Below are 26,619 nucleotides of genomic sequence, written 5' to 3'. Positions count from 1 at the left end.
AAAGTATGATTGGACACACAAGGAATTTGTGTTTCCAAATTTCTGCACAAATATCACAATTGTGCAATTATGCACCAATTTGTGCATAACTGAGCAAATGAAACTATCTTGGTTGATTTTTGGAACCTTTTAAAGCATTAACATTTGAATATTGTAAAATTAAAAATATACTCTGTATTGAACATGGGGTTGTAATTTGTTTTCAAAAAACTAAGCATACCTTGGGCTTTGTCACTGAAGAAAATATAATAAAGTGAAAGTTTATAGAAGAAAAAATTGCCATTATAGTAAACAAACAGTGATATTCATTATCTTGACTTAGCAACAGGACCTGAATTCAAAGAACAGTCTTAGTTTTGCACACCAAAGAAGCTTTACAGTTGTTTGTCTGACAACACAAGTTTTTCATCTGATGGTGATATGTTCTGAGCCAGTAGTAAAAGTAATACAATATGGCACTGTATAGTGCCAGTTTAAGAAAAAAATATTGAATGATTTGATAGTTTTTGTACTGAAGTCCAAGGAAATAAAATTGTAGAGTTGGAAGATGCCAATTAGGACAATGAATCCAACTCCCAGAACAGATAGCTAAAATTATTTTTGCTGCCACTTGCTGGCTTTCTGGATTTTTGCAGTTTAGATTTGGTAAATTTCTGCATGGGTAAAGATTTAAAAATAAGTAATTATTACATTTATTGTTCTCCCTTTCCCAAAAGTCAGATTACTCTATATACTACATGAGGGCAAATTATTTCTATCTAATACTGAAGTAGAGTATTAAACATGAAGCAAAGTGCACTAATTTGTTTAGCTCATGTCAAAGGAACTTGATGCTCACAGTACTGATATTTTTAGTGCAGCGTTTGGAAGAGCAGCTTTTATTGGCAAACCAGCCAAAATGTACAGCTAAATGAGTTCAGATAAGTAGATTATGTGAATATAGTAAAATTCCTCTCTAGAAATCTTCCATATAATTTGTCCATTATTAAATATATCTCTGCTGATGATGAATTACAGTAAAGCAAAACTCTGCAAGAGAGGGTTTTTTTTATGAGAATATATTTTATGAGATTAGAATTTTTGCTAAAATTGTTAAAACCTATTTTTAGGAAACAGTGTTTAGAAAATATTGGACATAATAAATGCTAACATGCAAGTATGCTACTAAGACAAGCAACTTTTTCCTGAAATGTCTGTAATAAAATTTGAAGACTATTGTTTTACTATACCTCTCTTAAGCAGTTGAAGAGGTAATCATTCTATCATCCACCAGAGGTTCACCTCCCCCTTAGCTGCAGTGGGATGTAATTTGGATTAATTATAAAAATACAAATATTCACTTTTGTTATGTAAAATGAACAGGTGACTCTTTTCTGCGGTAGCTTTTAACTTGTCAAATATTCTTGGAAATGCCAGTACTCATTGTTAGGATGGATCAGTTTTTCCGGTTAATATCAATGTTGATGTGTTTAGTCATAGATCTATTCCATTCCATTATTTTATTTTATTTTAAAAATGATAATTTCACATTTTGCTTTTAAATTGTACCTAGTGAATTTGCAGAGAAATGCTTCCTGAAAACTGTGATATCTGAAAGATATCCATCTTCTAAACTGTATATTGGTCTGGGAAGTTTGAATTATAACTATTTAGGCATTCCATATTAGATAGTATATTTGGATAATTTATTTCTGTTAGTGCTTACATGATGACAACAAATCTAATTGCTGGCCATTGTGAAATATATGTCTATCTTGTTTCTGTTTATATCCTCTGAATTTCTATCTTCAAGTATTATAGTGAAGCTGAACAATCAATTTAAGAAAGCAACAAAGGTCTTTTGTTTGATATTAGTCTAGATCAGGGCTTTTCAACCAGTGGTATGGGTACCACCTGTGGTACATTGGCACCTGGCAGGTGGTACGCGACCATTCTAGAAAAGTGGTAGCGGGGGAGGGGAATAAGCTGAATCGGTGGCAGCACCACACAAGCCTGAGCAAGAGATGGCTGGAGCTGCAGGGATGTCAGGGCTCAGTGGAAGTGCCAGGATCAGCGCCAGGCTCCAGCTGGAGCTTGGTGCTGATCCTGGCGCTTCTGCTGAGCCCAGAAGAAGCACCAATCAGCTGGAATGTTGCAGCATCTCCAGGGTCTTGTGATTTACATTCAGATGCTTGACAACTGATTCATATTTATGATGGTCACAGTGCCCCAGGGTCATTTGAAGTGACCAAAACCTGCTGCAACCACCCAGCAGACGGGGGGAATAAAAACCAAACACCCCCCCACTCCACCCTGCTGCCAATCCTCAACAGAAATGCTCACAACAATGAAAACCTCAGACAGGAGGAAAAGCGCCACTGTCAGGCGGGCAGGCAGATGTCTTGCTCGGCTGTGATTTGGGGGGCACTTTTTTCAGTGCCTTTGTAACTTCGAACAGTCACTAAGCAAACTGTTGTAAGTCGAGGACTACCTGTACTTCACTTTCTTCCTTTTTTTTTTTTGGTCATCAAGTTTTTGACAACTTTCTAGGCGACTAGTGGTACTTGGATGTTGCCATATCCTAAAAGTGGTACAATGGGTGAAAAGGTTGAAAAGCCTTGGTCTAGATGGGCTGAGGAACTCTTTCATAAGAAATGAAAAGTTTTTCAATAGTTGTTTTTGATAATTTGGAAGTCTTTGTTTTCTAATCTGTAATCTGAGTTTTCTTTAAATGAATGTATGAATTGGAAGACAATTTGGGAGAAAGTTCATTGTTCTTTTTTAATTAAACTGATAAGCAGTTGACAAATGTACTATATTCTTTTAATAATATTCTTTGTTATTTTGGATGGTAAGTAAAGTTCAGAGTTGGAAAACCAAAAATTGGAATGTTAATGTAAACTCAATTATCTCTTCTAAAGCTAAATATCAGATTTAGAAATGCTGAATTTATTGGCATTCCAAAGTTATAAATACCCTTAAGGCCTTGATATAAAATGTTTAATTTGTTTTGAAATAGGAATGAAGTAAACTAAACCATATTTAAAAGGTATTTGTTTATGAAATCATAGTGTAAACTGATTATTGTTAAAATGTATATTGAACATTCCATCGAAATATGGATTTGCAGACAGTATTATTCAAACATGCATATACAGTATATCTATATCTATATATCTATATGTACACAATATATGTATATACATATTGTATATGATATAATCTTTAGTATCTATATATATTATCTTTAGTACATACACAATTTCCCAAGTGATTTATATGAATTATGGTATTTATGTATAAATATATAAGTGCATTCCTAAGAGAGCCTAGGAATGTTAAGGCCCTAAGCTAGAAGCTAGGAGACTGTGAGATCTAGTACCATTTTAGATATGAAAGCTGCCTGGGTGACTTTAGGTCAATCATTCTCTCTCAGCCCATGATATCAGACTCGGCCAACAAGCTCATCAGTCAATTTCTGTTACAATCAATGGATCAACACTTGATTGAGAATAATAGTAACAAGGAAAGTGCTAGGAAGAAAAAAAAATCGTAACAATTAGAGAAGGAGTTGGATTTGGTGACTAAAATATCAAATCTTCTAAAAGAATGTATGAAGTTTTCAGTTTCATAAAAAAGATTTTTTTAAAAAAAGTAATTTATTGAAAAGTTAAAATAATGAATATAATTTCCATACTCACTACAGCAACTAGTAATATTGAGAGTGCTTGGTTGGTCCAGCATTTTGCTATATGCTAATTTTTGTGTGAAATCAGTCTGTACTAGAAGCCTTTTGAGCTCAGTGGAACGATTATTCCACAGATTAGTTATCACACAGGATCTAATGCAATATTAAATACGATTCCCTAAATTCTGGCACAAATACAAGTCAACATTAATTTTTAAATGTCATTTAGAATTACCACTTTCTCACCATGGAAGAAACTCTTAACGTTTTCTAACATCTGATCAAAATAGCATTGAACAGTAGTGATCAAAAGTTACTTCAGAATGTGGGGGGGGAAGGTACAGTTTTTCTAGTGTATTATCAGATTTTTTTTTATTTTATTTTATGAGACTTATATACCGCTTTAAGTGCAAGCACTCTCTAAGCGGTGTACACCAGGAAGCAATATATATATATATATATTTACATTGCCCCCAACAACCTGGGTCCTCATTTTACCTACCTCGGAAGGATGGAAGGCTGAGTCAACCTTGAGCCGGTGAGATTTGAACCGCTGACCTGCTGAACACAGTCAGCTAAAGTGGCCTGCAGTACTGCACCCCAACTGCTGCGCCACCTCGGCTCTTTTTTGATATTGTTAAGTCCGAGGACTGATCTAATACTCTAGCAGAGCTCTAAAAACTCAGTGTTATTATCTTGGCATTATAATACCAAGGATTGAATATCTGTTTAACACCCAAATTCTATAGGAATGTAGAATTCCAATCCATGGCCAACTCATTAAAGCAATGTATTAGCTGTTGGGATCATTGCATATGGATTATTATCTAAACTCTTCATTCAATTAACAGCTTACTGTATACCAGTAGATAAATTAATCTGTCCCCCTCCCCAACTCTTGGCTGACATCAATGAGTATAATTGCCCTCTCTAAAAGTCCTATCTGTGGAGCTCCACCCTGTTCTTAGCATTGGCACTGTGGGAGTGAATATCATATCCAGTATAAACAGAAAGGAAATATCTTTTTCCATGCACAGAAGGAGAAGAGCGATTTCTTCCTTCTTCCTTCATCATTCTTCCTGCACAAAGAAAAGGACAGGGGTATCATTAGTCTTTTGAGGAGGGGCTTCTGCCTCGGCCTCCTTAAAAGTCAAATATAGAAGTCTTAGCCTACAGTCCACAGCTTTCCTAGATATATCCAAATGTTCATAACAAATGTGTTGACACTGATCTTTCTGCATTTCTAATTGTGATATATTTTCCTCTTATTTCTTAATTCCTTATTTCATACTGTGGAAACAGGAGTAGTTAATTACTATTCATTTCTCTCAGATAACTTCAGAGTAATAACAGGGTAATGTTTTAATAATTAGAGTGACATAATCATCTGTAAGGGAGGTAAAAATGGGCCAGGCAGCAGAAATGGTATTACATTGCAATCTGCTTTTGTGCTTGTGATAATGTTGTGTGTACATACAAAAGTATCAAGACTTGTACTGGGATGCCATGTCTGCCATCCTGCCTGTTTTGACATATATATGTAAGCATCAATGACTGATGATAATTTGGTTCTATATTGTCTTATCAATAAAGAAGTTTTAAGAAATGTTCTACTTGAAATAAAAATGAATGTAGCAATACTTTTAATTTTAAAATATTCCTGATATTGCACATTGACCGTTTCTCTTGTGCCAGAATGACTTCTGGACTTGCTTCATATATACCTATATACTGGTAGGAGAGAAGAAATGTAAATGATTAAAATGTATGTGAAATCAGTTGTTAAATTGCTCACATATTTAACTAGTGTTAGTTTTAAAATTTACTAATTGTCCTCATCTATGTATTTTCCTTAGCAATCTAAATGTAGGGTCAAGTTATTTTATAGGAAGAAAGTTACAGTAATAAGAAAAAGTAGTATTCAGTTAAATTCAGTAATCCATTCAAAACATTCAGTAAGAATATTTGAAAACTGAATTGCCAAATATGATTGTCTTAGCACAGTGGTTCTCAACCTGTGGGTCGGGACCCCATTTGGGGTCGAACGACCATTTCACGGAGGTCACCAAACAATGCAGTCCGCCATTTTTTCCCCTTTTCCTTAGCTGTGTACTCCCTTTTATTCTATTGGCTTTTGAAAGCCAATAGAATAGACTCTCTTGAATAGAGTCTAATTCTATTGGCTTTCAAAAGCCAATAGAAATTGTCCAGGCTGTCTCTGCCCTGCTGAGCCAGCCAAGAGTCCCATTCTGCAAACGGTGCTGCACCAGTTGAGTAGTCCTCGACTTACGACCAGTTGAGTAGTCCTCGACTTACGACCGGTTGGGGGTTGTGGCATTAAAAAGGTTGAGAACCACTGTCTTAGCATCTGTTTATTATGTTGATATGCATATAATAATCTAATGAAAAGAGGATTCAAAATAAACAATTATAGCAACATATAATATAAGCAGTAAATTTAACTCCTATATGTGTTCAATAATGAGACCCCCAAGAAAGAAAGAGAGAATGAGGGAAATGATAAATTTGATCACACCAAAGAAGGGGGAAAAAGATTGACTTTGAATATGGCTGTGAAGTTTAGATATTAATCTTGCAAATATTTCCTTGTAAAAAGCATAATCTTTATTTCTTATGATTATATTAAATATCATTTAATCTCAGAAGAGATTAGACAGAAAATATATTAGCCATTTTAAAGAGGGATTTTGTAAAAGCACAACCAGTTTGGTGTAGTGGTTAAGGCACCAGGCTAGAAAACGGGTGACTGTGAGTTCTAGGCCTGCCTTATGCATGAAGCTAACTGGATAACCTTGGACCAGTCATTCACCAGCATGATTGGATGGAGAATCCACTGATGGGTTGACTTAATCTTCCTGCTCCAATAAGACTAAGTCTGGAAAGTTGCCACGCCTCTGGTGTGCAAGAGCACCCCAGTTTAGACTTAGTCTCTTGCTCAGCAGACGTGTAAATTGGCTCCTTTCCAGAATCAGCAGCAGGTTGTATAACTCCTCGTGGATTTTCCTTCCTTTCGAGGCTCAGGAGGGTGTCCTTTCAGAAGGACTAAGTGACTCCAGGGAGGCTTCCCCCATAGGTGGTCGACTGTCCCTCTACGCCAACGTATGGGAAGGCACCACCACAGACTCCTGGGTGTTCAATACCATCACTCACGGTCTAGCCCTGGAGTTCTGGTCCAGTCCTCTGGAACGCTTCTGGTCTTGTCCCACCCTCCAGAACACGGGCAAAACGGACCTCATGTCAGAGGCCATTTCCCATTTATCACAGATAAAGGCCATAGAACCAGTGCCGGGGGATAAGAAGGGGCGGGGGTTTTACTCCAATCTTTTTGTCGTTCCAAAGACTTCGGGGGGCTGGAGGGCAATTTTGGATCTAAAGAGTCTAAATTACTACCTAACGTACAAGAAGTTCAAGATGCAGTCGCTTCAATCGATACTAGCCAGCATCAGAAAAGGGGACTTCCTGACATCAATAGACTTAATGGAGGCATACTTACACATTCCTATCCTCCCTGGACATCTCAGGTTCCTCAGGTTTTGCTATGCCCACCAGCATTACCAATACAGAACCCTTCCATTCAGTTTTTCCTCGCCCCCCTGAGTCTTCACAAAGATATTGGCAGTGCTGGCCGCCCACTTGAGACAAATTCCAGTCCGTGTCCAGTGCTATCTGGACAATATTCTAATACCGTCTCCATCCTTCCAGCAGGCTCAATTGGACCTAGTCCGCACCATCATGACCCTTCAGTCTCATGGGTTTTCTGTCAATTTTCAGAAAAGTCAGACGGTCCCATCTGCCCGCCTCCTCCATTTGGGGGCGGTCATCAACACAAACACTTGTACAGTCTATCTGTCACAGGAACGGGTTTGGAGAGAGTCGGTAGTCACTCTGGCATTGTTGTCACAACTCCTGAGGAAGATGGTGTCCTGTATAGCAATTGTACCATGGGCACGTCTTTACGCCAGGGAACTACAGTGGGTTTTGCTCCCGTTCCAGAGGCTATGCAGCAGCGCTTCCACTAGGAAGGTTCGAGTTCTGCGTCAGGCGTTGAACTCCCTTTGTTGGTGGGCCTCCCCAGCAACGACAAGGGGCACCCAGTTCTGGCACTTCCCCTTTCCCATTCTAGAAGTCCTCAAAGATAGCAGTCAGTGGTTTTGAGATCCCATCCATCAATCCCTTTGGCTGTCCTGGCAGGCAAAGTTCAGAAAAAGTCATAATAATTTGATCCAGAAAAGTGCAAATGTAACTCTGCTCATGCAGCTTGGTTTTGCCACACACTGGCATATCTTCACGTTGCAATATCTTCTGCTTCAATCAGACTGGGATGGAGTAAAGGGTATCTATAGAAGAACAGCAATGTAAATATATATATACATTGCTTACTGTGTACACCGCTTAGAGAGTGCTTGCACTTAAAGCGGTATATAAGTCTCATAAATAAATAAATAAACAGGGATTCTGCACAGTTTGGAAGAATTCTGCTTGTATTTACATATATTAGCTTTGGTTCCAAGTCATTGCATTCTTAGCGTATAATCATATGCATGCTTATCTAGGAGAGTGATGAATCTTCTTTTTAAGTAGACATGTATATGAATTTGTATATGAATTTTCTCTTATTGCACTGTCAAAGAGCAGTGGATGAAAAGACTACCGTAGTTATAGGACACAATATCCAACCTATTTTGCAATAAAAAAAAATATTTGCTAGTGTTCCAACTAAAAAAAGGTCACAGGTCTTTCCTAGATCTATCTCTAGAGAACTGAGGAAAAACAAAAATACATGTTAGAGTACTCTTTTCAAAAAAATTACAGAATTGTATTATTCTGTAATATTTGCAAAATCAGCATAGAACCCTTGGTTCCTCTAATTAAATGAATAGGCATATTATTTATGAAATGAGTCACATGCTAGAGAAGATATATTTATTTCACTCTTGAAACTTGCCAGCACTGGTATAAAGGATAATTTTGCCCAAATGGAGCAAATAGATGTGCTTGTTAGTAATGCATGTAATACAGCATAGGAATTAAAGCCTATTTCCATAATTGGTTTACAGCATTGGGATTTTAATTTGGGAAGTTTCATGGAGATCTACAAAATGAAACAAATGATTTGATAAGAAATAAAAATAATATAAAGGCTAGTGATAAACTGGATAGACTTTTTTAAAAAAACAAAACAAAACCATAGCTCTTAAATGCAAATTCAATGAAAAAGGACACAATTTTTTTAAGGAGCATTTTCACACTGTTCCAAAAGTATGAAGATTGGTTATCTGATCACATCATGGCTCAATAAAGCCGAAGTGACAAAGAAGCCAGTTAACAATCAGTATGGAGAACTGTTGAGTCCTCGAGTCAACGGCGAATGAATACAGCACGTTCTGTAATTCCAACAGCCCTTTATTTAAGCAGTTCTCTCTCTGTCACAGCTCTGAGGCTCACAGGCCTCTCTGACTCCTTTAATAGAGTCCCCGGGCAAAAAGGTAACATTCTGGCGCGCTTCCGCGCCTCACACATGCGCGCAAAGCCAGTGCCACTCAGTCTGGTCCCGGGCGGCTTGCAACTGCCCGGGACCATTGCAACGTCCCGAGCCTGCCTTTGCAGGCCCGGGACACAACACCCCTTCCCCCCCGGATGAGACTTATTAACTATATAGGTAGTTATACGCGACCTCAACACGAGCGTGGTGTGCCAACCTAAAACCTGCACATCTATTGTGCACTAGCCACACCACAAATGGTACTGGGCTATTGTTTTGGAATTAACTACCCAATACTCACACTCCCAGTTTTCCAACAACAGCAGGCACTCTCTCACTTTCCTTGCTTTGACAGCAGGGTTACAAAGTCCTTTGCAGGCTCAGGACACAACAAGAACGTAAAAAGATTGCAAAATGGAGATGATGGGAAAAATAAAGGGCGGGTATGAGATTTCTATCTCATAGTCAGTAAATCAGTTCACAGAGCACGTGGCCTGTTGAAATGAAGTAGAAATTTGGCTATTAGAAAGTACTGGGAATGAAGGAATAGATCTTCTGAGGATCATGGATTGGGGCAGCTGTAGTACCACATTCTTGGTTTCGTTGCAGCACTGATCGGGCGTTACCAGGTCTTTGATTCCTCTGCCTATCCTCCCCTTCCTGTATTGACAAAGCTTGGTTGAAGATTGGATTGCAAAAGTGACAGAATACTGGGAAGCAAACCAACTTTATGAGAGAAACAGTTTTATTAAAGAGAGAGAGAGAGAGACACTGAATCATAATAACAAGCTGCATCAGTGACGGGTTTTAAAAAAAAACGTTTCCCATCTGAGCTAAAACATTCCCTGGAGGGGAAAGAAAACAACTCTCTGACAGTCCTGTTAAAAGTTTTGCAAGTGATCCTGTGGACAGCACCTCACAAGTCTTCCCTAAAGATTACCAGCTGCTGTAATATGGCAGCTAATTAAGGACTTGTGTGAGTCAAATGATAAAAATGGCAAAATACATGAAACTAAGGTGCCCAATTAAATTAACCATTTCTTTGTGACCTTTCTCTTATGCTTTATCAGATAAAGAAACTTTCTTGCTTACCATAGTCAAAATATTACTAATTGGCAGCTGGTTTTGTTGCAGGCTGAGCACCTTCCAAATAAATGTATAAATCTGAGAAACCTTTATTAACCCAAATATTACTAATAGTTGTCAAAATGGTGCTCTGAAAAAGTTGTGATGCTAATAGGGAGGTTGCATTTGTGTGCCACTTTTAAAAGAATTGGTGTGTTTAGTAAAACATGTCAACTATTTTAAATAGGAGCTTCCCTATTGGTTTGTATTCATTGCTTCTCTATGTGCTTTGTGAGGGCCTTATCGATATCTACTCACAAGTTCCATTCCCATGTGTAGAAAGACAGAACATGATTTAAAAGAGAAGCTGCTTTCTCTAGAAAAGATGATGTCTATTAGATTAAACAAGTCATTTTGGTGACTTCTTTTTTTACACTGAAAAAAGGACTCCATGTTTATAATTATTGTATGTATTTAATTTTCTTTTGTCTTCTATTTCTGGTAATAAAAACAGTTAGATTGCCAAGGAGTATTTCCCACTGGGCAACAGGGGTGTGTGTGTGTGTGTGTGTAGGCCTGCGCACTTGTAAGATATGAATTTTATAGCTGTTATTTAAAGTTGGAGCAAATATTTTATTGTTTAGGTCCTCAGTGTGGTGCCAAAGTACTTGCAAGATTTTCTATCCCACCCAATTTTTTACATTTTTAAAAACATTCTTTGATTTTCAAAAAATAAATAAATTGAAAGCTGGCACGCTTCAAAGCAAAATATCAGCCTCCAGACTCATAGTTAGTTTTCAAAAATACTTTTGAGCTGCATATAGGCTCCATCTATTTACCTATGCTGGAAAATAAAAATAATGGATGGCAGCAGCTTAGGGCCGGTTTAGAAAAGGGAAGAAAAGTGTAAAAAGAGATGATAGTGGTGCAGATGAACGTGGCCGAACATTCAGGTCAGTGCTGGTGTTATAACTTGGCAATCTTCTCTGTGGTAGCCATTTTGTAAAGCTACCGAAAGCAGCCATTCTGCAAGAGCATCCACAACATGTTTTCAAATTTTCATATGCGTGTTCTAGCCTGGACAAAATTGGAATCCTTCCTATTTCTTAAGACAGTGCTTTATTTCTATTACAATTAACAGATTGATGAGAAAAGAATAGTGGTGCTAACAACATGTAACTCATTGCTGGAGTTAATATTCATTAACTTTAATAACAGATATTTTGCAAATAAACTACAAAAATAATTCAGATACCGGTCTAGTTTACAGTAGTCAGATTTTTTTATCAGTATTTGCAATAGATTCTAATAATAAGACGACTATGTGGAATGCCCTGATAATAAGAGCTTTCTTCAGTAGATGGTTATTGAAAATGTCAGTTCAATATACCATGCTGTGAGAAAAAGACAAAATCAGCAAGAGAGAATGGAGAATGCCAGTTTTCAAACATACAGGGATTTTCAGTAGCTTTGCGAACTAATTCAAAGTGCTGGCTTTAATAATTAAAACCCCAAACTGTCAGGAACTGGGATATTTTTACAGCTTCCTTCTTCAATACTGTAGGATGTTTCTTGTATTTTAAGACTTTTCCATAAGATCTGCTCCTGATCACAGAAATGTTGAGAGTATATCTGGAAAAAGCAGGCTAAAAACAGCCTTATATTCTGCTGAGACCTCTTCCATCTGTTGTTAGATTGTGCATGCTAGAGAAATACTTTTCTTTTTTCTTTTAGCTATTTTTGTTCCCTGTGTTTGATGAGAATTTTTTAAAAATTTCCTTTAAGTTGTATTGTTGTTTTGCCTTCTGTGTTTTTGAATCACCTGGAAGAATTTACATGTTTTAGTAAAAAGCATAATCTGGTAGAATGTGAGTATTATCCTCTGACTGAAGATAAATCCTGGACTAAATCCAAGAGCCAAACTGGACAATAAATGCCTGCACTTACTCCTCCTCCTCCTCCTCCTCAGGATTTTCCATGTAATGAATAGTTTCTTGACTTTCTGTGGAAAAAAACCAAATTTATGTTCGCATTATATTTTGTAATCATATTAGTGCATTTAATATAACTTTTGGGTGAACAAACAGTGTACTCTTGCTTGCTGACTGATCTGTCTGGCTCCTCTTGCAATGGGTTTTAAACTTGATTGTGGCTTGTTATAAGAGAAGGGAGTTAAAGTTCCTGGTTTACACACAATACATTGCAGATCCCACACTTCTATTTTAGTTTGTTTAGCAATCCTAGCAGTAGGAGCCAAATCAAAATTTAAAATAATATAATATCCAAATGTGTTCATTGTTCATTTGGCTTTAAGAGTCAGGCTTATTTAGGTTATTGGATGTTGGTAAGACTGACATAAAAATTAGAGACATTTTGATTCATAATTCAAACTCTTAAGCACCATACTTTATAAGCTTCAGTGTTAGAATACCTATATCCAATGTGATTAATTACTATTTGGTGAGTGCACGCTTACTTAAAGGGCTGGTAGCCTTCATCATCTCTTTGTGAATTTTCCTTAATCTTGGTTTGATGGATCTCTGGTTAGATACAATTATCCAGTTAACATGTGTCGGGACAGATTTGCTTCCACAAGCTTCATAAGCAAGGAATTACAACCTTTAAGGTATTCAAGGATTTTTGTTTTAAGAACTGACGTGTTTGCAAATAGTTTGATAATCTGAAACTTAACGATGTCACTAATACAAAAAACCTGTAGAAGACATGTACATATACAAAAAAAGAATGTATGCAGAATGGGAGAAACCTGCACATTTTAAATAAACAGAATTGGTGGTCTGTTCAGTTGGTTGAATTCTTAGGCATATAGTTAGAATTAGAATTACAGAGTTGGAAGGGACCTTGTAGGTCATCTAGCCCAATCCTCCACCCAAGCAGGAGACCCTACACCATTTCTGACAGATGGCAGTCTAGTCTCTTCTTGAAAGCTTCTAGTGGTGAAGCTCCCACAACATCTGTAGGCAATTTGTTCCATTGGTTGATTGTTCTCATTGTCAGAAATTTTCTCCTTATTTCCAGGTTAAATCTCTCCTTGATCAATTTCCATCCATTATTCCTTGTCTGGCCTTCAGGTGCTTTGGAAAATAGGTTGACCCCCACTTCTCTGTGACAGCCCCTCAGATATTGGAACACTACTATCATGTCTTATGCACACTGGTCCTTCTCGTCACTAGACTAGCCATTCTTCATATGTTTTAGCCTTCAGTCCCCCTAATCAGCTTGGTTGCTCTTCTCTGCACTTTTTCTAGAGTCTCAACATCTTTTTTTTTTTTTTTAGTATGGAGACCAAAACTGGTTGCAATATTCTAGGTGTGGTCTTACGAAGGCTTTATAGAGTGGTATTAGCACTTCACATGATCTTGATTGAATCCCTCTGTTAATGCAACTTAGGATTGCATTGGCTTTTTTGGCTGCCACTGCATACTGTTGGTTCATATTTAATTGATTGTCCACTAAGACTCCAAAATCCCTCTCACAGTTATTGCTATATACTACATGGCAGCCATGTTTACTAATGGAATTGGCAGTGTTTCCCACAGTAAAAATGTAAGCTACAAATGACTTATAAACCTGCTTAACAAACTAATGCAGATTGTCGATCAATCTGGTTTGATACATATTACCATGACAGCACTGCCTAAGTGACAGAAAAAAAAATCATGCATTTCTGCTATCGGAGATTCTTTCACTGAGCATGCAAGGACCTAAATTTCAAAACTTCAGCATGTAAAATATGCAGCAGTGGGAATAATGATCTGATTTCTACCTTTTGGCAGAAGTTTGCAGATGTTTCATGATCCATTTCTGTCATTCACAGTTTGTGAGTTGCTGCAAAAAAAGATAACAGTGGGAATTCCTGGGAAACAAGGTGGTGTGTTAAACATTTCAATTTATCCAAAGGTTTAACTAGGTGCAGTACTACATAAGGTATTGACAGGAAAGTGTTTCAGTTGTCTAGTGGTCTTCTGTTCCTCCAAATAGGTTTCTGTTGCAAAAAGCTCTATTGAACCATTATAATGTCTCTTGTATTGACTGCCTCACAGCATTTTTTCATCAATTACATTCTTCTATATCTATTTTAATTGCTACTCAGACTGTAAGTTCTGCTAACTTTTCCTTCTACAATATATAATTGTTGGTCCTAAATAGGTAGGTAAACTAGAAGATAAATTGAATATTACCATTATAATATACCCTGTACAATTTATATTAATCTTTAAACTTTATTTCAGCCAATACCTGAACTTATCATACCTGTCATAGGTAGTTCAGTGCCATTTGAATGGCCTTCCTGTGTTGATTCTAAATTAGATTTCATATTTATATCCAACCATTCTAGGTTTTTTGTGTGTTTGTGTGTGCATAAGACATTTTTCTTTGGCAGTAATAACTACCTTGGCTTGCATTTGTAGATGTGCTTAATGCAGTATTTTGCTAGGAGAACAATGGATTGGAAGAGTTCTTTGAAAAACTGGGTTGTATAAAAAGACTTTTCACTATTAAGAGGGCATAACAGAATGCATACACTCATACATATAATAGATATGCATGCTTTTATGTCAAAAAGTTTCTCCTGACGTTCAGCTGGAATCCATGATTATGTTCTGCATTCTGGAGTTAATGGAGAACAGAAATTTGAAGAGTGCTGTCATCTCCTCCATCAGTATTTTTTCCTTCAATGCTAACCATTTCCAGTTCCTTTAATTTCTCTACATAGGACTTTATTTCTAGTGCCCTGATTATTATGTTTGTTGCTTTTCTATGAACATTTTAAAGTGAAATCCCCCAAATGTATTTTGCTAGGATCATTTTTGTCCCAGCATTGTATTTTTTCTTGTAAGATTTTAGAATCTGGGTATATCTACGTTTTGTGTGATGAAAAGTATTTTTACTGTAATCTGTACAGTGGCACTTTTTGTAATTAACCAAAAACTCAGAGAGGGAAATGTTTCGGTAAATAAGACAGATATTCAGATATCAAAAACATCTTGTGAACTTTCATGAACTTCCTCTGAATAGTACATCAGAATATTTGAACCCACCAAATAACTGAAACTTAAATCTATATTTCAATTGGAGAAGCTTGAAATTTATGGAATATTTCTGATAGGAATAGCATGTTCACCCTAATCCTACACATGTTTTGAAACATTGCTTCTAACATCATACAGATGATGGAGATGTGGGCAGTATAGATTTATTGTTTTAGTAAAGAAAAAAATGGATGTGAATAATTAATATTTTGAAGTTGTACTTTCTTTGACCAACCTGGATTCAGGAAGTTTTGGAATCTGTAGCAGCAAAACTTCCTGCAACAGTCTCAGATTTTTGGGTGTGGTTACTGTCACAATGTTTTTATGGCACACACATGACAGAATAGTCTGTGGCATTTTAACAACACTGTTGTGGGCCTCAGTAGAAATTGCAGCTATGTTGACCAGCCTGTTAGTGCACCAAGCAAGGACAGTTGTACTGTATATTTAGTTTTGTTACACAGCTATAGACCACAAACAGGATTTTATGGCTTTTTAGGTAGAGAACGCTATGAAGACACTTGAGCTTCTCTAAGCACACACAAAGTGGCTTTTGTAGCTATGTTTTTATTTAAGAGTTACAGAACCATTCTGGGCCTTTCTGCATCTGTAAACGATGAAATGCTTGACATGAAGCAGAAATAATTGTCAAGACCCATTTTCCAAAAGGTCTGTGCTGGGATTTAAACTTCTATCAGCTAAACAGTTGACAGTTCTCCCTACTTCCACTTCTCCGAACAAGCTGTTACTTTTCTTTCATCAGGCCTTGACTCTTTCTGAAGGGCATTTTAATTTGTGTAAAGACTATAAGAGGTGAAAGAAAGAGAGAACTGATGCCAGGTTTAATAATGTGAGGGACAATAAATATCTTTGAGCTGGGCACGTTAAAAAGAAAGTCAACAGATGTTTGAGAAGATTTTTTTTTTCCTCTTTCTCCTCCTCTCAGAGTTAATGCAAGTGATTCTTAAATAGTGGTTTGGGATTTTTTTTTTAATAGCTTGATATTCTATTAAGGATATTATGATACATGAGACTATCTTGGTCCTTGAGAATTCTGGAAATTACTTAAAAAAAAACCTGTTTGGGGATTTCATAAATTGAAGAGAACTCATTGTTGCTTTCAGCGTGATATGTGAATTGATGCTTGGAGGGATATAACCAGACTGTAAGATGTTTTTTTTTTCTTTTCTGATTAATATCATTAGGATGTGGCTGTTAGTAAGCATTGCAAGCTAAATAGGGGTGAGAAACGTAAGATTTAAGGCTGTATGTGGCCCTTAATTCTTTTAACCTCACCCTCCCCAGGCATTTCAGACTTTAGTTATCAAAAATCAGCCGTGTTGTTTCCTGCCATGCTGTGAAATCCAAGAACAGTGGGAGCATTAAAGTAAGCTTAACATAGTTAGCAGTTAAAACCTGAACACTTTCCACAAGCCCCTTTCCCCATTTTAGCTCCATTTGGCTTTGGTCACATGCATAAGTAAGATTTCTGTGATTACTTTGTATCATTGCCCAAGTTACTTTCTCCCAAACCTTCAGTGCAATTGCTAAATTAAAAAAACAAAACAAAAAACTTTTCCACCTCTCATCTCAAGCCTTGATACTATTTTTACACAGGCAAAGAAGCTAAAGAACAATCAGGTACTGTAGAAGGAGTCCCAGTGTTGTCCATAGAAAGCAATCCATTGTAATGTTTGTTTTCTAGTCTACAGAGCATTTTAGTCATTTAGCCCAATGGCTAACATTCTTTAAAACCAGCTTGCTAGAGGGTGAGATAAATGTGTTAATGTTTCACAGACATTAACATTCCTAACTCTGGATTCATGGTAATCGCATGGTCAGTTGCTTCCCTTGTAAATCTTAATTGAAGACATTGGCTCACTGAAAACAAAATATGATTGTTGGGAAACTGATAGACTGATCAAAATCCAAGGTTGCAGCCTCTTAGAAATATGAGATATGTTAATAAAGTGGCAATCCATTGGATGCTCTGGTCTAGCGAGCACAAAGCAGCTAAAGGTAGCATTTTTAAAATTAGATCTCTTTGTTAGCTGTTCTGATGTGTTTGAGATTAATATATATATATATATTATGTGGTCTGCACTGCACTAATGCTTGAGAACCACTGAGGCTACATGGAGGTGAAATAGCATATCTTTCTATCTATATTTAATTTTTATTTAACAATGTTTGAAAGGCTGTTTTTCTTCTCATTTGACATGCAGCAAGGACATATGGGAGAAGGCGAGGTAACAACATTCCTCTTTAATTTTCTGATGTTTAAAATGTCTTATGGCATCACTAATGCACCAGTTGTTTCTGAAAGAAAAAGCGAAGAAGTTTTTAAAGGGGCCGGGTGGATGGGGCAGGGGCAGGCTTCTTCAATGTGCATGCTGTGGTAACTTTGCTTACTGAAAGTAGCATTATCCCAGAAGAAGATGGTCAAGGCAGAATTAACATAATATATTAAATACAGAGTGAGTGGGGTATCCAACGGTATTTTTAGCCAGAACTTCCCAAATTAAAATATACATAAATGATAGCTTCAGCTGGGTGCTGGTGGGAGAAGAGGGTTTCTTACCTAGAGAAGCACCTAAATGACTTGAATTCCCAGGTCTCTCCCCCAGGCAACCTTGTCATCACAATTTATTGTGGCTGTTAGCGCAGGCATTCTTCCAATCATTTTTATACTTAGGTAACATTTTGCATGCCCCTCAAGATGTTGAGTACTGTGATATAGGTAGTTTCGCCCTGCCTTTTTCTTATCTAACTTCTGTGATCAAGCTGAAATTCTCTGCATCTGAGCAAGGTCTTTGTTTTCGAGAGTTCTTCACGGAACTGACTTGCAGGCACTAGCAGGACCACAATATACAGTTTGGGGAAATTTTTATGTCATTTGTGAAAATGAAGCCTGGCAATTAAGTCACATAGGTGCTTTTTAAAAATCGGTGGGATGAGAACCAGGGTGCTAAAACTACATCTTTGAGCCACGCATGCTGACTTAATGATCATCGACAGATGACCCCTTGTTAGCTTTCTCTGTGCTGCCTGGACTGAGATGTTGATCTGGAAATCACTGTAAGAAATCTCTCCCCCCCCAAAGGGTCAGCGGTTGGAGAATTAATGCTAAAAAAGGGGCTCTGCAGCACTATGGAATTCAAATTATTTGAGAGGATTCAGTTTTTTCAGAAGAATGCAGATCATGAAAATCGATTGGCATAGTGCTGTTTTTTCTAAATAGAGTTTGTTTGTTTGTTTTTTCAGTTTTGGTAGGTTATGGCAATCTGGTAAACTGTTATGACTTCATTAGTGATCAAAATGTTGTCCCTGTGTGCATGTCTATGGTTTTTATGCCTCAACCCCTTTCCTGAAGCCAGTGTCAGAGCTATTTTATCAAAGGCATTAAGCGATGGGGAGGGGAGAGGGAGACTTTTACTTCTCTGCCCTTTAACTAAGGACAGTGGCTCCAGGATTGGTTCCCTGGAACTGCCACTTTCCCTGCACTGCACTTGTTCAATGCTCTTGGTGTGCATGCACACTGGCATTTGGATGATGGAAATGTCACAATTCCATTTGGTGCATCTGGATTTCACTATTGATCGGTGGTGTATGTTTAGCATTTTATAATACATATAAAAGGAATGACTTCTATAGCTTTTATATTGCTCTAATTTCAACAGACATGACGTATACTGTATACTAAACAACATGGCATTCTTTGGGGAGGTAAAACAATGCAGGGATATGTGTTAATATATGTCTTTTTCACATAAATGTTAATCCTATATGAACTAAAAAACTAGCGAGAAACACAAGACCAGTTGTAATGGAATCACATTTATTCTAAGGTATGTTGTGGGAACAATACTTAACACTAATGCAGTAACTACAGTAGCAAAAATGAATAGCAAAAATAATAGTGTAATGTTCCTAGATGAGGCACTAACTAGTCTAGCATAATCTGTCAAGAAAAAAATTCATTGAGGTCCGGCTCTCCTGAGGTGATTTTGAGTGGTGGTTTCACGTGATTCTAACTAGAACTACACCGTCTTCAATCTTCAAGCCCTATTTTTAGTTTTGGCATGTTATAAAATGAGAAGTTACTGGCTCACTTTTGAATCAGTGTGAATTCTTAACCTTCAACCTTTTTTTTTAAACCACCAAAGTTGCAGTGGTGAGCATGCTCTGGTAATTGTAAAAACAAGCTTCAAGAAGAAAAAAGTCCTCCTGTTCTGTTTTTTTAAAACCCACACAGTATTCTGATCACATTTAATAAGCTCCTAAAAAAGGACAATTTTAATCGACTTGGGTAAATAATTTACCTGCGTGTACTTGTGGACCAGGGACTATTAACTGACTTACAATTCTGCTTTCTTTACCATTGAAACATATATTACATTTCTTTCCTAGCTATTTTCTACAGAATTTAGAGTATACATGAAAGCAATAACTAGTGACCAATCTGAGGACATTGACCAGGTTTCATGGCCAAGAGGGGTGGAACTTGGTTCTGCTCAGCACTAATAATCCTTTAATTGCTCTACTGCACTGATTGCCCAGTTTTATTAGACCCACCATACTTATTCTTTCTGAGAATATAAGTATGGTGACACTATTAGTATGCCACCTCAGTGAGACTAGAGGTAAAATGATTGGAGGATGCTGTTTTTCTCCTCCATTTTTCTCTGGCTTTTTATTATTGTTTTTGTCAATAAAGACAAAGAGCTGTGAGATCTAAATGTAAGATAGATGTAGAATATTTTACTTGAACTGTATAATCGTATGGATGTGACTAAAATCTTGTACCTGCAATGTCCTGAGATCATTTTTATAACACTGTAAATTGTCACTGGGAGTGAACAATAATAGCGTGGTGTAAAATATTTCTGAAGCATATACTTGGGGAAAAAATAGTCTCTGTGTATGGAATAGAACTAGTGACATTTGTCTATGACGTGCACCATTTAATGATACTAAGATTCAGCTTTTCTATACAAAGTCATTCAGATAACACTGCATATCTGTTTAATTAATAATGAGTCTTTGTTATAGGAGAAAGAATAATAAAATAGGCAGCTATTATTCTGCTGGTCTGTTTTGAGACATACATCTATGTATATTATACATACACACACAGAGATAGATATATATATATATATATTGTTTTTTCAACTATAGGTCAGTCCTCCCTGTTCCCAATGGAAGATGGGTTTCTGGATGATGGACGTGGGGATCAGACTCTCCATAGTGGCTTAGGATCACCACATTGCTTCTCTCATCAGAATGGCGAGCGAGTTGAACGGTACTCTCGCAAGGTGTTTGTGGGTGGTCTGCCACCCGATATTGATGAAGGTATATTTGGATATTAGTATTGCCAAAAATACATGACCAAGTGCAGCCTTATGGAAAAGAGAATAATTATGCCAGATTGTAGCATTCTGATGACCTCACTTCAAGCCGTTTTTCAAACAGTGTAAATTGTGTAAACCTATGAGCTACCAAATATCCAAGCTTTTAGGTTATGAATTGCAGTGATAAGGCGATGTGAGTTGCAGAGTTTATGAGATATGTTTTATACATTTGCTTCATTTAGTTAGATATTATGACATCATAAAACTCTTTATGAAGGTCTTTTATTTTGAAGATGATTGTAATAGGCACACATTTTAGTCAGTATCTGATTTAAAGTACAGTGTAGTGCTTCATCTATTTAAGGGAACAATATATAATGCATTATTTCTTTGCTATTATCATATATTTCACCAGAGGGATGAATTACTGCTGAAAAAAAATCCCATTTAAGCATAAGGAACATGCTGGGCATATGAACATTAACTGTAACTGATGGCAATATTTGCCTTGATTTAAAAGTCTACTAAACAAAGGGAATCTCCTTATTTTAATTTTTTAGGCTAATTAGAATAACAGACTGTTTCAAAAGAAAAAAGAAATGTAAAGAAATACTTTAGAGATGTCTAGCTCTATTTTTTTTAATTCTGTAATTCTGGGTAATAATTGTATAAATTTAAGCTGTGTGCATAAAAATATCTATGACATTTACTTTTCCCCAAGATAAATATTTCTGTTACTTTCATGACGATAAAAACATCAGATTATGAAGAAATAAACCACAAAAATATATTGGGAAGAATTGAAATAAAATAGAAAATGCATATGGGGAAGGCAGATCAAATAATTGTCCAGGTTCTGTGTTGTGTGTAAATAACACTTCAGTCTGTTCCCGAAATAGCTTTAGATTCCCCAGCTTATTTTAAAATTAAACTGAGTAAAACAATTCCGTGGTGCACTTTAAAAAGAATTGTGCATGTGGGTAATATTAACCACTGTGCAGATCACCTGAGCTGAATTTAGAAATTGAAGAAAGGCTTTGAAGCATTTGCTTTCTAATGAGATCTGCATGCTCATCTCTGCAGCAGTTACATAACCACTTTCTGCAAGTGCTGCTGAAGATAGACTGAGGTCAAGCTCAGATGTGCACAGATACTGCCTAAGCCTATGACGTAAGCAGTAGGTGTGACTAGGCTGTGCTACATTCTTTTCCCTTTCTCCCCACCTTTTGCAAGTCCGTGCTGAGCAACTTGCTCTTGATGCAAGCTCTGCATGCTAGGTGTGGGAGAATGCCTGGAGCTAGGCAGTAAAAACTGCTCGAATCCAGTCATTTAATTACAGTACTTGGGCTGCTGCAAATCTTTATTCGTAACCTTAAAGCCGAAGCTTTGATATTTAAACGGTTTGCTTTTTTTATTAAATATATACCTGGACTCACAAATGTTTTCCTTTTGAAAATATCTGCTTTCTCCACGTATTTGGGTTGCTTAGTATTACCCAAGTATTACTATCAAATTGCTTAAATTGCTTTATTTGGGACCCTTCCCCTTGAAAAAAAAGTGAAGATTTGTTTTTCTCTTTGTTTGGTCCACTAACTTGCAGATGAGATCACAGCCAGCTTTCGTCGTTTTGGCCCATTGATTGTAGATTGGCCTCATAAAGCTGAAAGCAAATCATACTTTCCTCCTAAAGGTAACTTTTGTTATTTCATGTATCCTGTCCTTCCCTAAAATTATTCCAAACAAGTAACAGTTTCTATAAAAGCTATGTTAGTTGAAAGATGGTATTATCCCTCCTCATGAAAAGATTTTTTTAGTACTAGGATATTTTCTTAATAGGAAAAGCAGTGGGCTCTTCATTGGACCTGCCATTAGATGCTTTAATTCTGGATTCCTGCACGGAGCATAGAACTAAATGTGATAGACTGAACCTTGCAATTTTATGATTCATGGAGTGGATTTTATCATTTGAGATTTTAACATGGATGTCTCTTTGACACGTTTGCTATTATATACCTGAGTTTTCACTATCACAAAAGCATATTTCAATATTACTGCTAATCATAAAATAATATGAAGTATTCATTTGTCCACCTTCTTCTTATTTGAAATGTTTTGTCGTTACTGTTTTGATTTCATTTTATTCTGAACTTCCAATTGGCACTTTTTATCCACTTTTTACTTTTTTTTAGTTTGAACTTATCTACTATTCAACATGCTTCCCTTCCTGTTTTTCTTTCTTTCAGTAATTTCTTTAGTTTCTTTAATCCCCCTTCTATTTCTTCTCTATAGAGCAAAGCGGTGACATTCAGATTAAATTTCAATATAAGGAAGATGACGTTTTGTAATTTATTTTTTATCTCTTTAATAATAGCATTTTGGTTAGACTATAGCTACTCTTGCTATTTTGGAAAATGACCCCCCCCCCTTTTTTTTTTTAAGTATGCAATCATGATTTTCCTTTTTTCATGGTTATCATATCTAAGTACATACAAAATAGAAAATTTCAATACATCATATATAGTACATAGCAAACAAATCATATTTGTTTCTTCTCTATCTAGGATATGCCTTTTTGTTGTTCCAAGATGAAAGCTCTGTACAGGCCTTGATTGATGCATGTATTGAAGAGGACGGAAAACTCTACCTGTGTGTTTCCAGTCCCACGATTAAAGATAAACCAGTATGTGGCTTGGCTATATATGACGTTTACAAAATGAACTACGAATTATGTGTTTAAGTATTGTTCATATACTAGAGAAGCATGTATGTCCATAGTTTGAAAAGGAGAAGCATAAAGGGAAGAAGTTTGAGAGAATTCTTTTTGGGAGGGGGTGTGAATTCTATCTATAGAAGTTAATTGATTGGGAGGGAGAGTTGATTTTGTCTCTAGTGGGACCATGATAAACTAAAGATATAGCTTCTATTATAGTTGCTATTGAGGCTTTGTAGAACACTTATATGTTTATTTTGATGGTCAAACGGGTGTGGGAAGTCTCCAGCCTGCAGACTAAATACTAGGGCTCTGCAGCTCTTTGAATCTGAAGGAAAAATGATGCAATAGAAACATGACCAGCTCCTTAAAGCAATTCCTCTTCTCCTCAATTCCTTTCAGTACCTTCATGGTTATTTAATAAGGCTCTGGGATTCATTCGAAGCAACTGAAGTCCCCTCTGAATGTCTTGAGTGTAATGTTGAGGTGTTTTCTCTTTTTGAAAGCTGACAAAGCCTCTTTGAGGATTTCCTGTCATTTGACCAAGCATGTGCACGTACAGATGACACTTCTATTAGCTGAAGCAAATGGATAAACAATGGCAGAGGAATGTGGAATCACTCTGTTCTCTATATTACCGGGATGTGACTGTATTGCTATCACTGTCTAGGTCTTGCTTAGACATGAAAACCAGCTGGGTGACTTTAGGCCAATCACTCTCACTCAACCCACATCACAGGGTTGATTTTGCAGGGAAAATAGGTGGAGTGTTAGGTAGGTTCATTGCCTTGAATTGATATACATGCTCAGACACAAAATAATAATGAGTTAGCACTATGAAAAAAATCCATTCTGACTCTTAGAACTTTATATAAAGTCTTGTTTTCTACTTGCAGGTTCAGATCCGACCTTGGAATCTTAGTGATAGTGATTTTGTGATGGATGGCTCACAACCTCTGGATCCACGGAAAACCATTTTTGTAGGCGGAGTTCCACGACCCTTACGAGCAGGTATGATGGATAAGTGACTTGTTGACTTTGTCCAAGCTACCTTGTTGTTGAGAATTTCTGATATGAAAAAATCCAGGGCTTATTAACTTTTGTTTACATTCTTTTCAGATAGAAGAGCAGAAATTTAGATAGAAAAGTAGAAATTTCACTGCCCAGAACCTAGGGAAAAAAGGAGATTTATATGCATATTTGTTATTACTATATTTTAGTGGAGCTTGCAATGATAATGGATCGGCTGTATGGAGGAGTTTGCTATGCTGGAATTGATACTGACCCTGAACTGAAGTACCCAAAAGGAGCTGGGCGTGTTGCATTTTCCAATCAACAGAGTTATATAGCTGCTATCAGTGCCCGCTTTGTTCAGCTGCAACATGGAGAGATAGATAAACGGGTAAGTACTACAGCGTATTCTATTTATTACACAGCATTCTTTTGTTGGCTTATGTCCATAAAAGTGCCATTTCATGACAGGAACAACAACAACAAAAACCTGTTTAAATGCAATACCGCTCCCCTCCCAGTCATTCCAAATATCAAAGAATTGATTTTTTTTTACTGCCTTTTGACTCCTAAACCAGTTGTTCCCTTTAGAGCCATTTCCAGCGGCACAGAAAATAAGCCTGTGCTTTTAGCGTTATCCTTTTACATCTGCATGACTTGCTTAATATTAGCCTTTCTTTCACCCTGCCTGAATGCTTTGTAGTAGAATGGGCAGCTGCTTTATCAAAGCTAAAGGCATGCAGCTCCAGTATGTTTCTCCTGGATTTCTAAGTTTCCTGCACACATTCTGTTTTAATTCAGTATAATCTGCACAGCAACAATACTCGATTACTTAAACATCCATCTCTGTTAACGTTCAGCATATTTTCACAGCCCAAGTCAGCAGCACTAAGAATGTCTTTGCAACAGAAGTTCACTTCTCCTTTTATCACATTGACATATTCGCTGGAAAGAAGATTGGAAAGAAACATGTGTTGTTTTGACACTGTAAGACAGCATTACCAACCTTGTGCCCTTTAGATGTGCTGAAATTTTTAACTTCCAGAATTCCAAGCTAAAAGCTGTCTGGGAGTTGTAGTCAGGTTAGGGAAAGCTGGTGTAAGAAATTATGAACCATTTCAATTTTTGCTACACTGTTTTTCTCTTTTCTGGCAACTTGGCAACTACAGTAAATCGTTCTGACTCAGCAATTTAGAATGATGCCATTCCTTAGATAGAAAAAGTAAAACAAATATTGATTTGTGTGGCTTGTCCTCCAGTTCTGGAAGGAACTTAATGTTCTACTTCTGGATAGTAATATATTACTGATGGTAACGGAATCTAAAAAACTAAGCAAGAAAGTAAAACATTTCTGCCATAGCTTTTAGAAAGGTGAATTGATTCACAGGTAAATCTTGCTATTGCTATTGTGGCAGTTTTGTTTGGTGCATATGTATGTAGAGAATTTTATAAATAGCAGTTCTCCTGTTCTTCTGTTTTAGATTTAGATTCAAATGTATCTTCTTGAAATTCAAAATTTATCTGTGGACATCCATACTTTAACAGTTACAGATATTTTACATGTATAGACGTGCATATATACACAGTTGTTAAATTACATTTATAGCCAAAGCATTTCAGCTGGTGGAATACATTTATTCACATTGTGTACAAATGGAATCAGGAGTTAATTAACTGGTTTATTTTTGCAGTTAAATTTTAACTATTTTATACAGAATATTTTTTGAAATTTATTTTAAACAGCAAATATATTTGGTTCAATTCTCCTACCTTCTAGTGGTAGAAATGGTAGGAGTAAGTTGCCTTTTCCTTTTTTTGCGATTTTTGTGATTCTGTGATCCACATTTCCCTCTGGAACTCTGATATCTTCACATATGGTAAATATATGTTTTGTATAATGTCGAGGTGTTTGGACTTCCATACTTGGAATTCTCAGCAATAGCTATGATGGTTGGAGAATTCTGGGAATTAAATCTCCATATCTGGTCATTCCCAAAGTTACAAAACAATATTAAGGTCCTTATCTAACTATTCGGCTTTTATCTTCTTCTTCTTTTTAATTCAAGGGGATCTATTTGTAGATCCTCCAGATTATGAAATTGTTTATATAGAAAATTCCTACTAATGAATTTAAAGTCAAGGAAAGGGGTAAAGATTTAATTTCACCAAAACATTCTAAATCTCTAATTCTCAGGTCTCATTGTACTTAGAATGATTCAACATGATCAAAATTGGCTTGAAATAATGTCAATTTAAGA

At 36.6% G+C, this 26,619-nt stretch overlaps 1 protein-coding gene across 2 annotated transcripts in view; it reads left to right on the top strand.

The window, feature by feature from the left end:
* Positions 1-26,619, top strand: part of CPEB4 (cytoplasmic polyadenylation element binding protein 4) — a 60,883-nt gene that overhangs the window by 28,969 nt on the left and 5,295 nt on the right. The window contains exons 4-9 of one of the 2 annotated variants that reach the window (XM_039352033.1): positions 17,515-17,538; positions 20,468-20,641; positions 22,241-22,330; positions 23,202-23,320; positions 24,247-24,361; positions 24,571-24,752. In XM_039352033.1, coding sequence (XP_039207967.1) covers positions 17,515-17,538; positions 20,468-20,641; positions 22,241-22,330; positions 23,202-23,320; positions 24,247-24,361; positions 24,571-24,752 — 704 coding nt within the window. The remainder of the gene's footprint in view (positions 1-17,514; positions 17,539-20,467; positions 20,642-22,240; positions 22,331-23,201; positions 23,321-24,246; positions 24,362-24,570; positions 24,753-26,619) is intronic. The other variant, XM_039352041.1, reaches the window with a different exon arrangement.

Source organism: Crotalus tigris, unplaced genomic scaffold, assembly GCF_016545835.1.
Source record: "Crotalus tigris isolate CLP2741 ecotype Arizona unplaced genomic scaffold, ASM1654583v1 scf7180000017568.12009008, whole genome shotgun sequence".
NCBI lineage: Eukaryota > Metazoa > Chordata > Lepidosauria > Squamata > Viperidae > Crotalus > Crotalus tigris.
The sequence above is the reverse complement of the archived record's forward strand: the minus strand, read 5'-3'. Positions and strand labels throughout refer to the sequence as shown.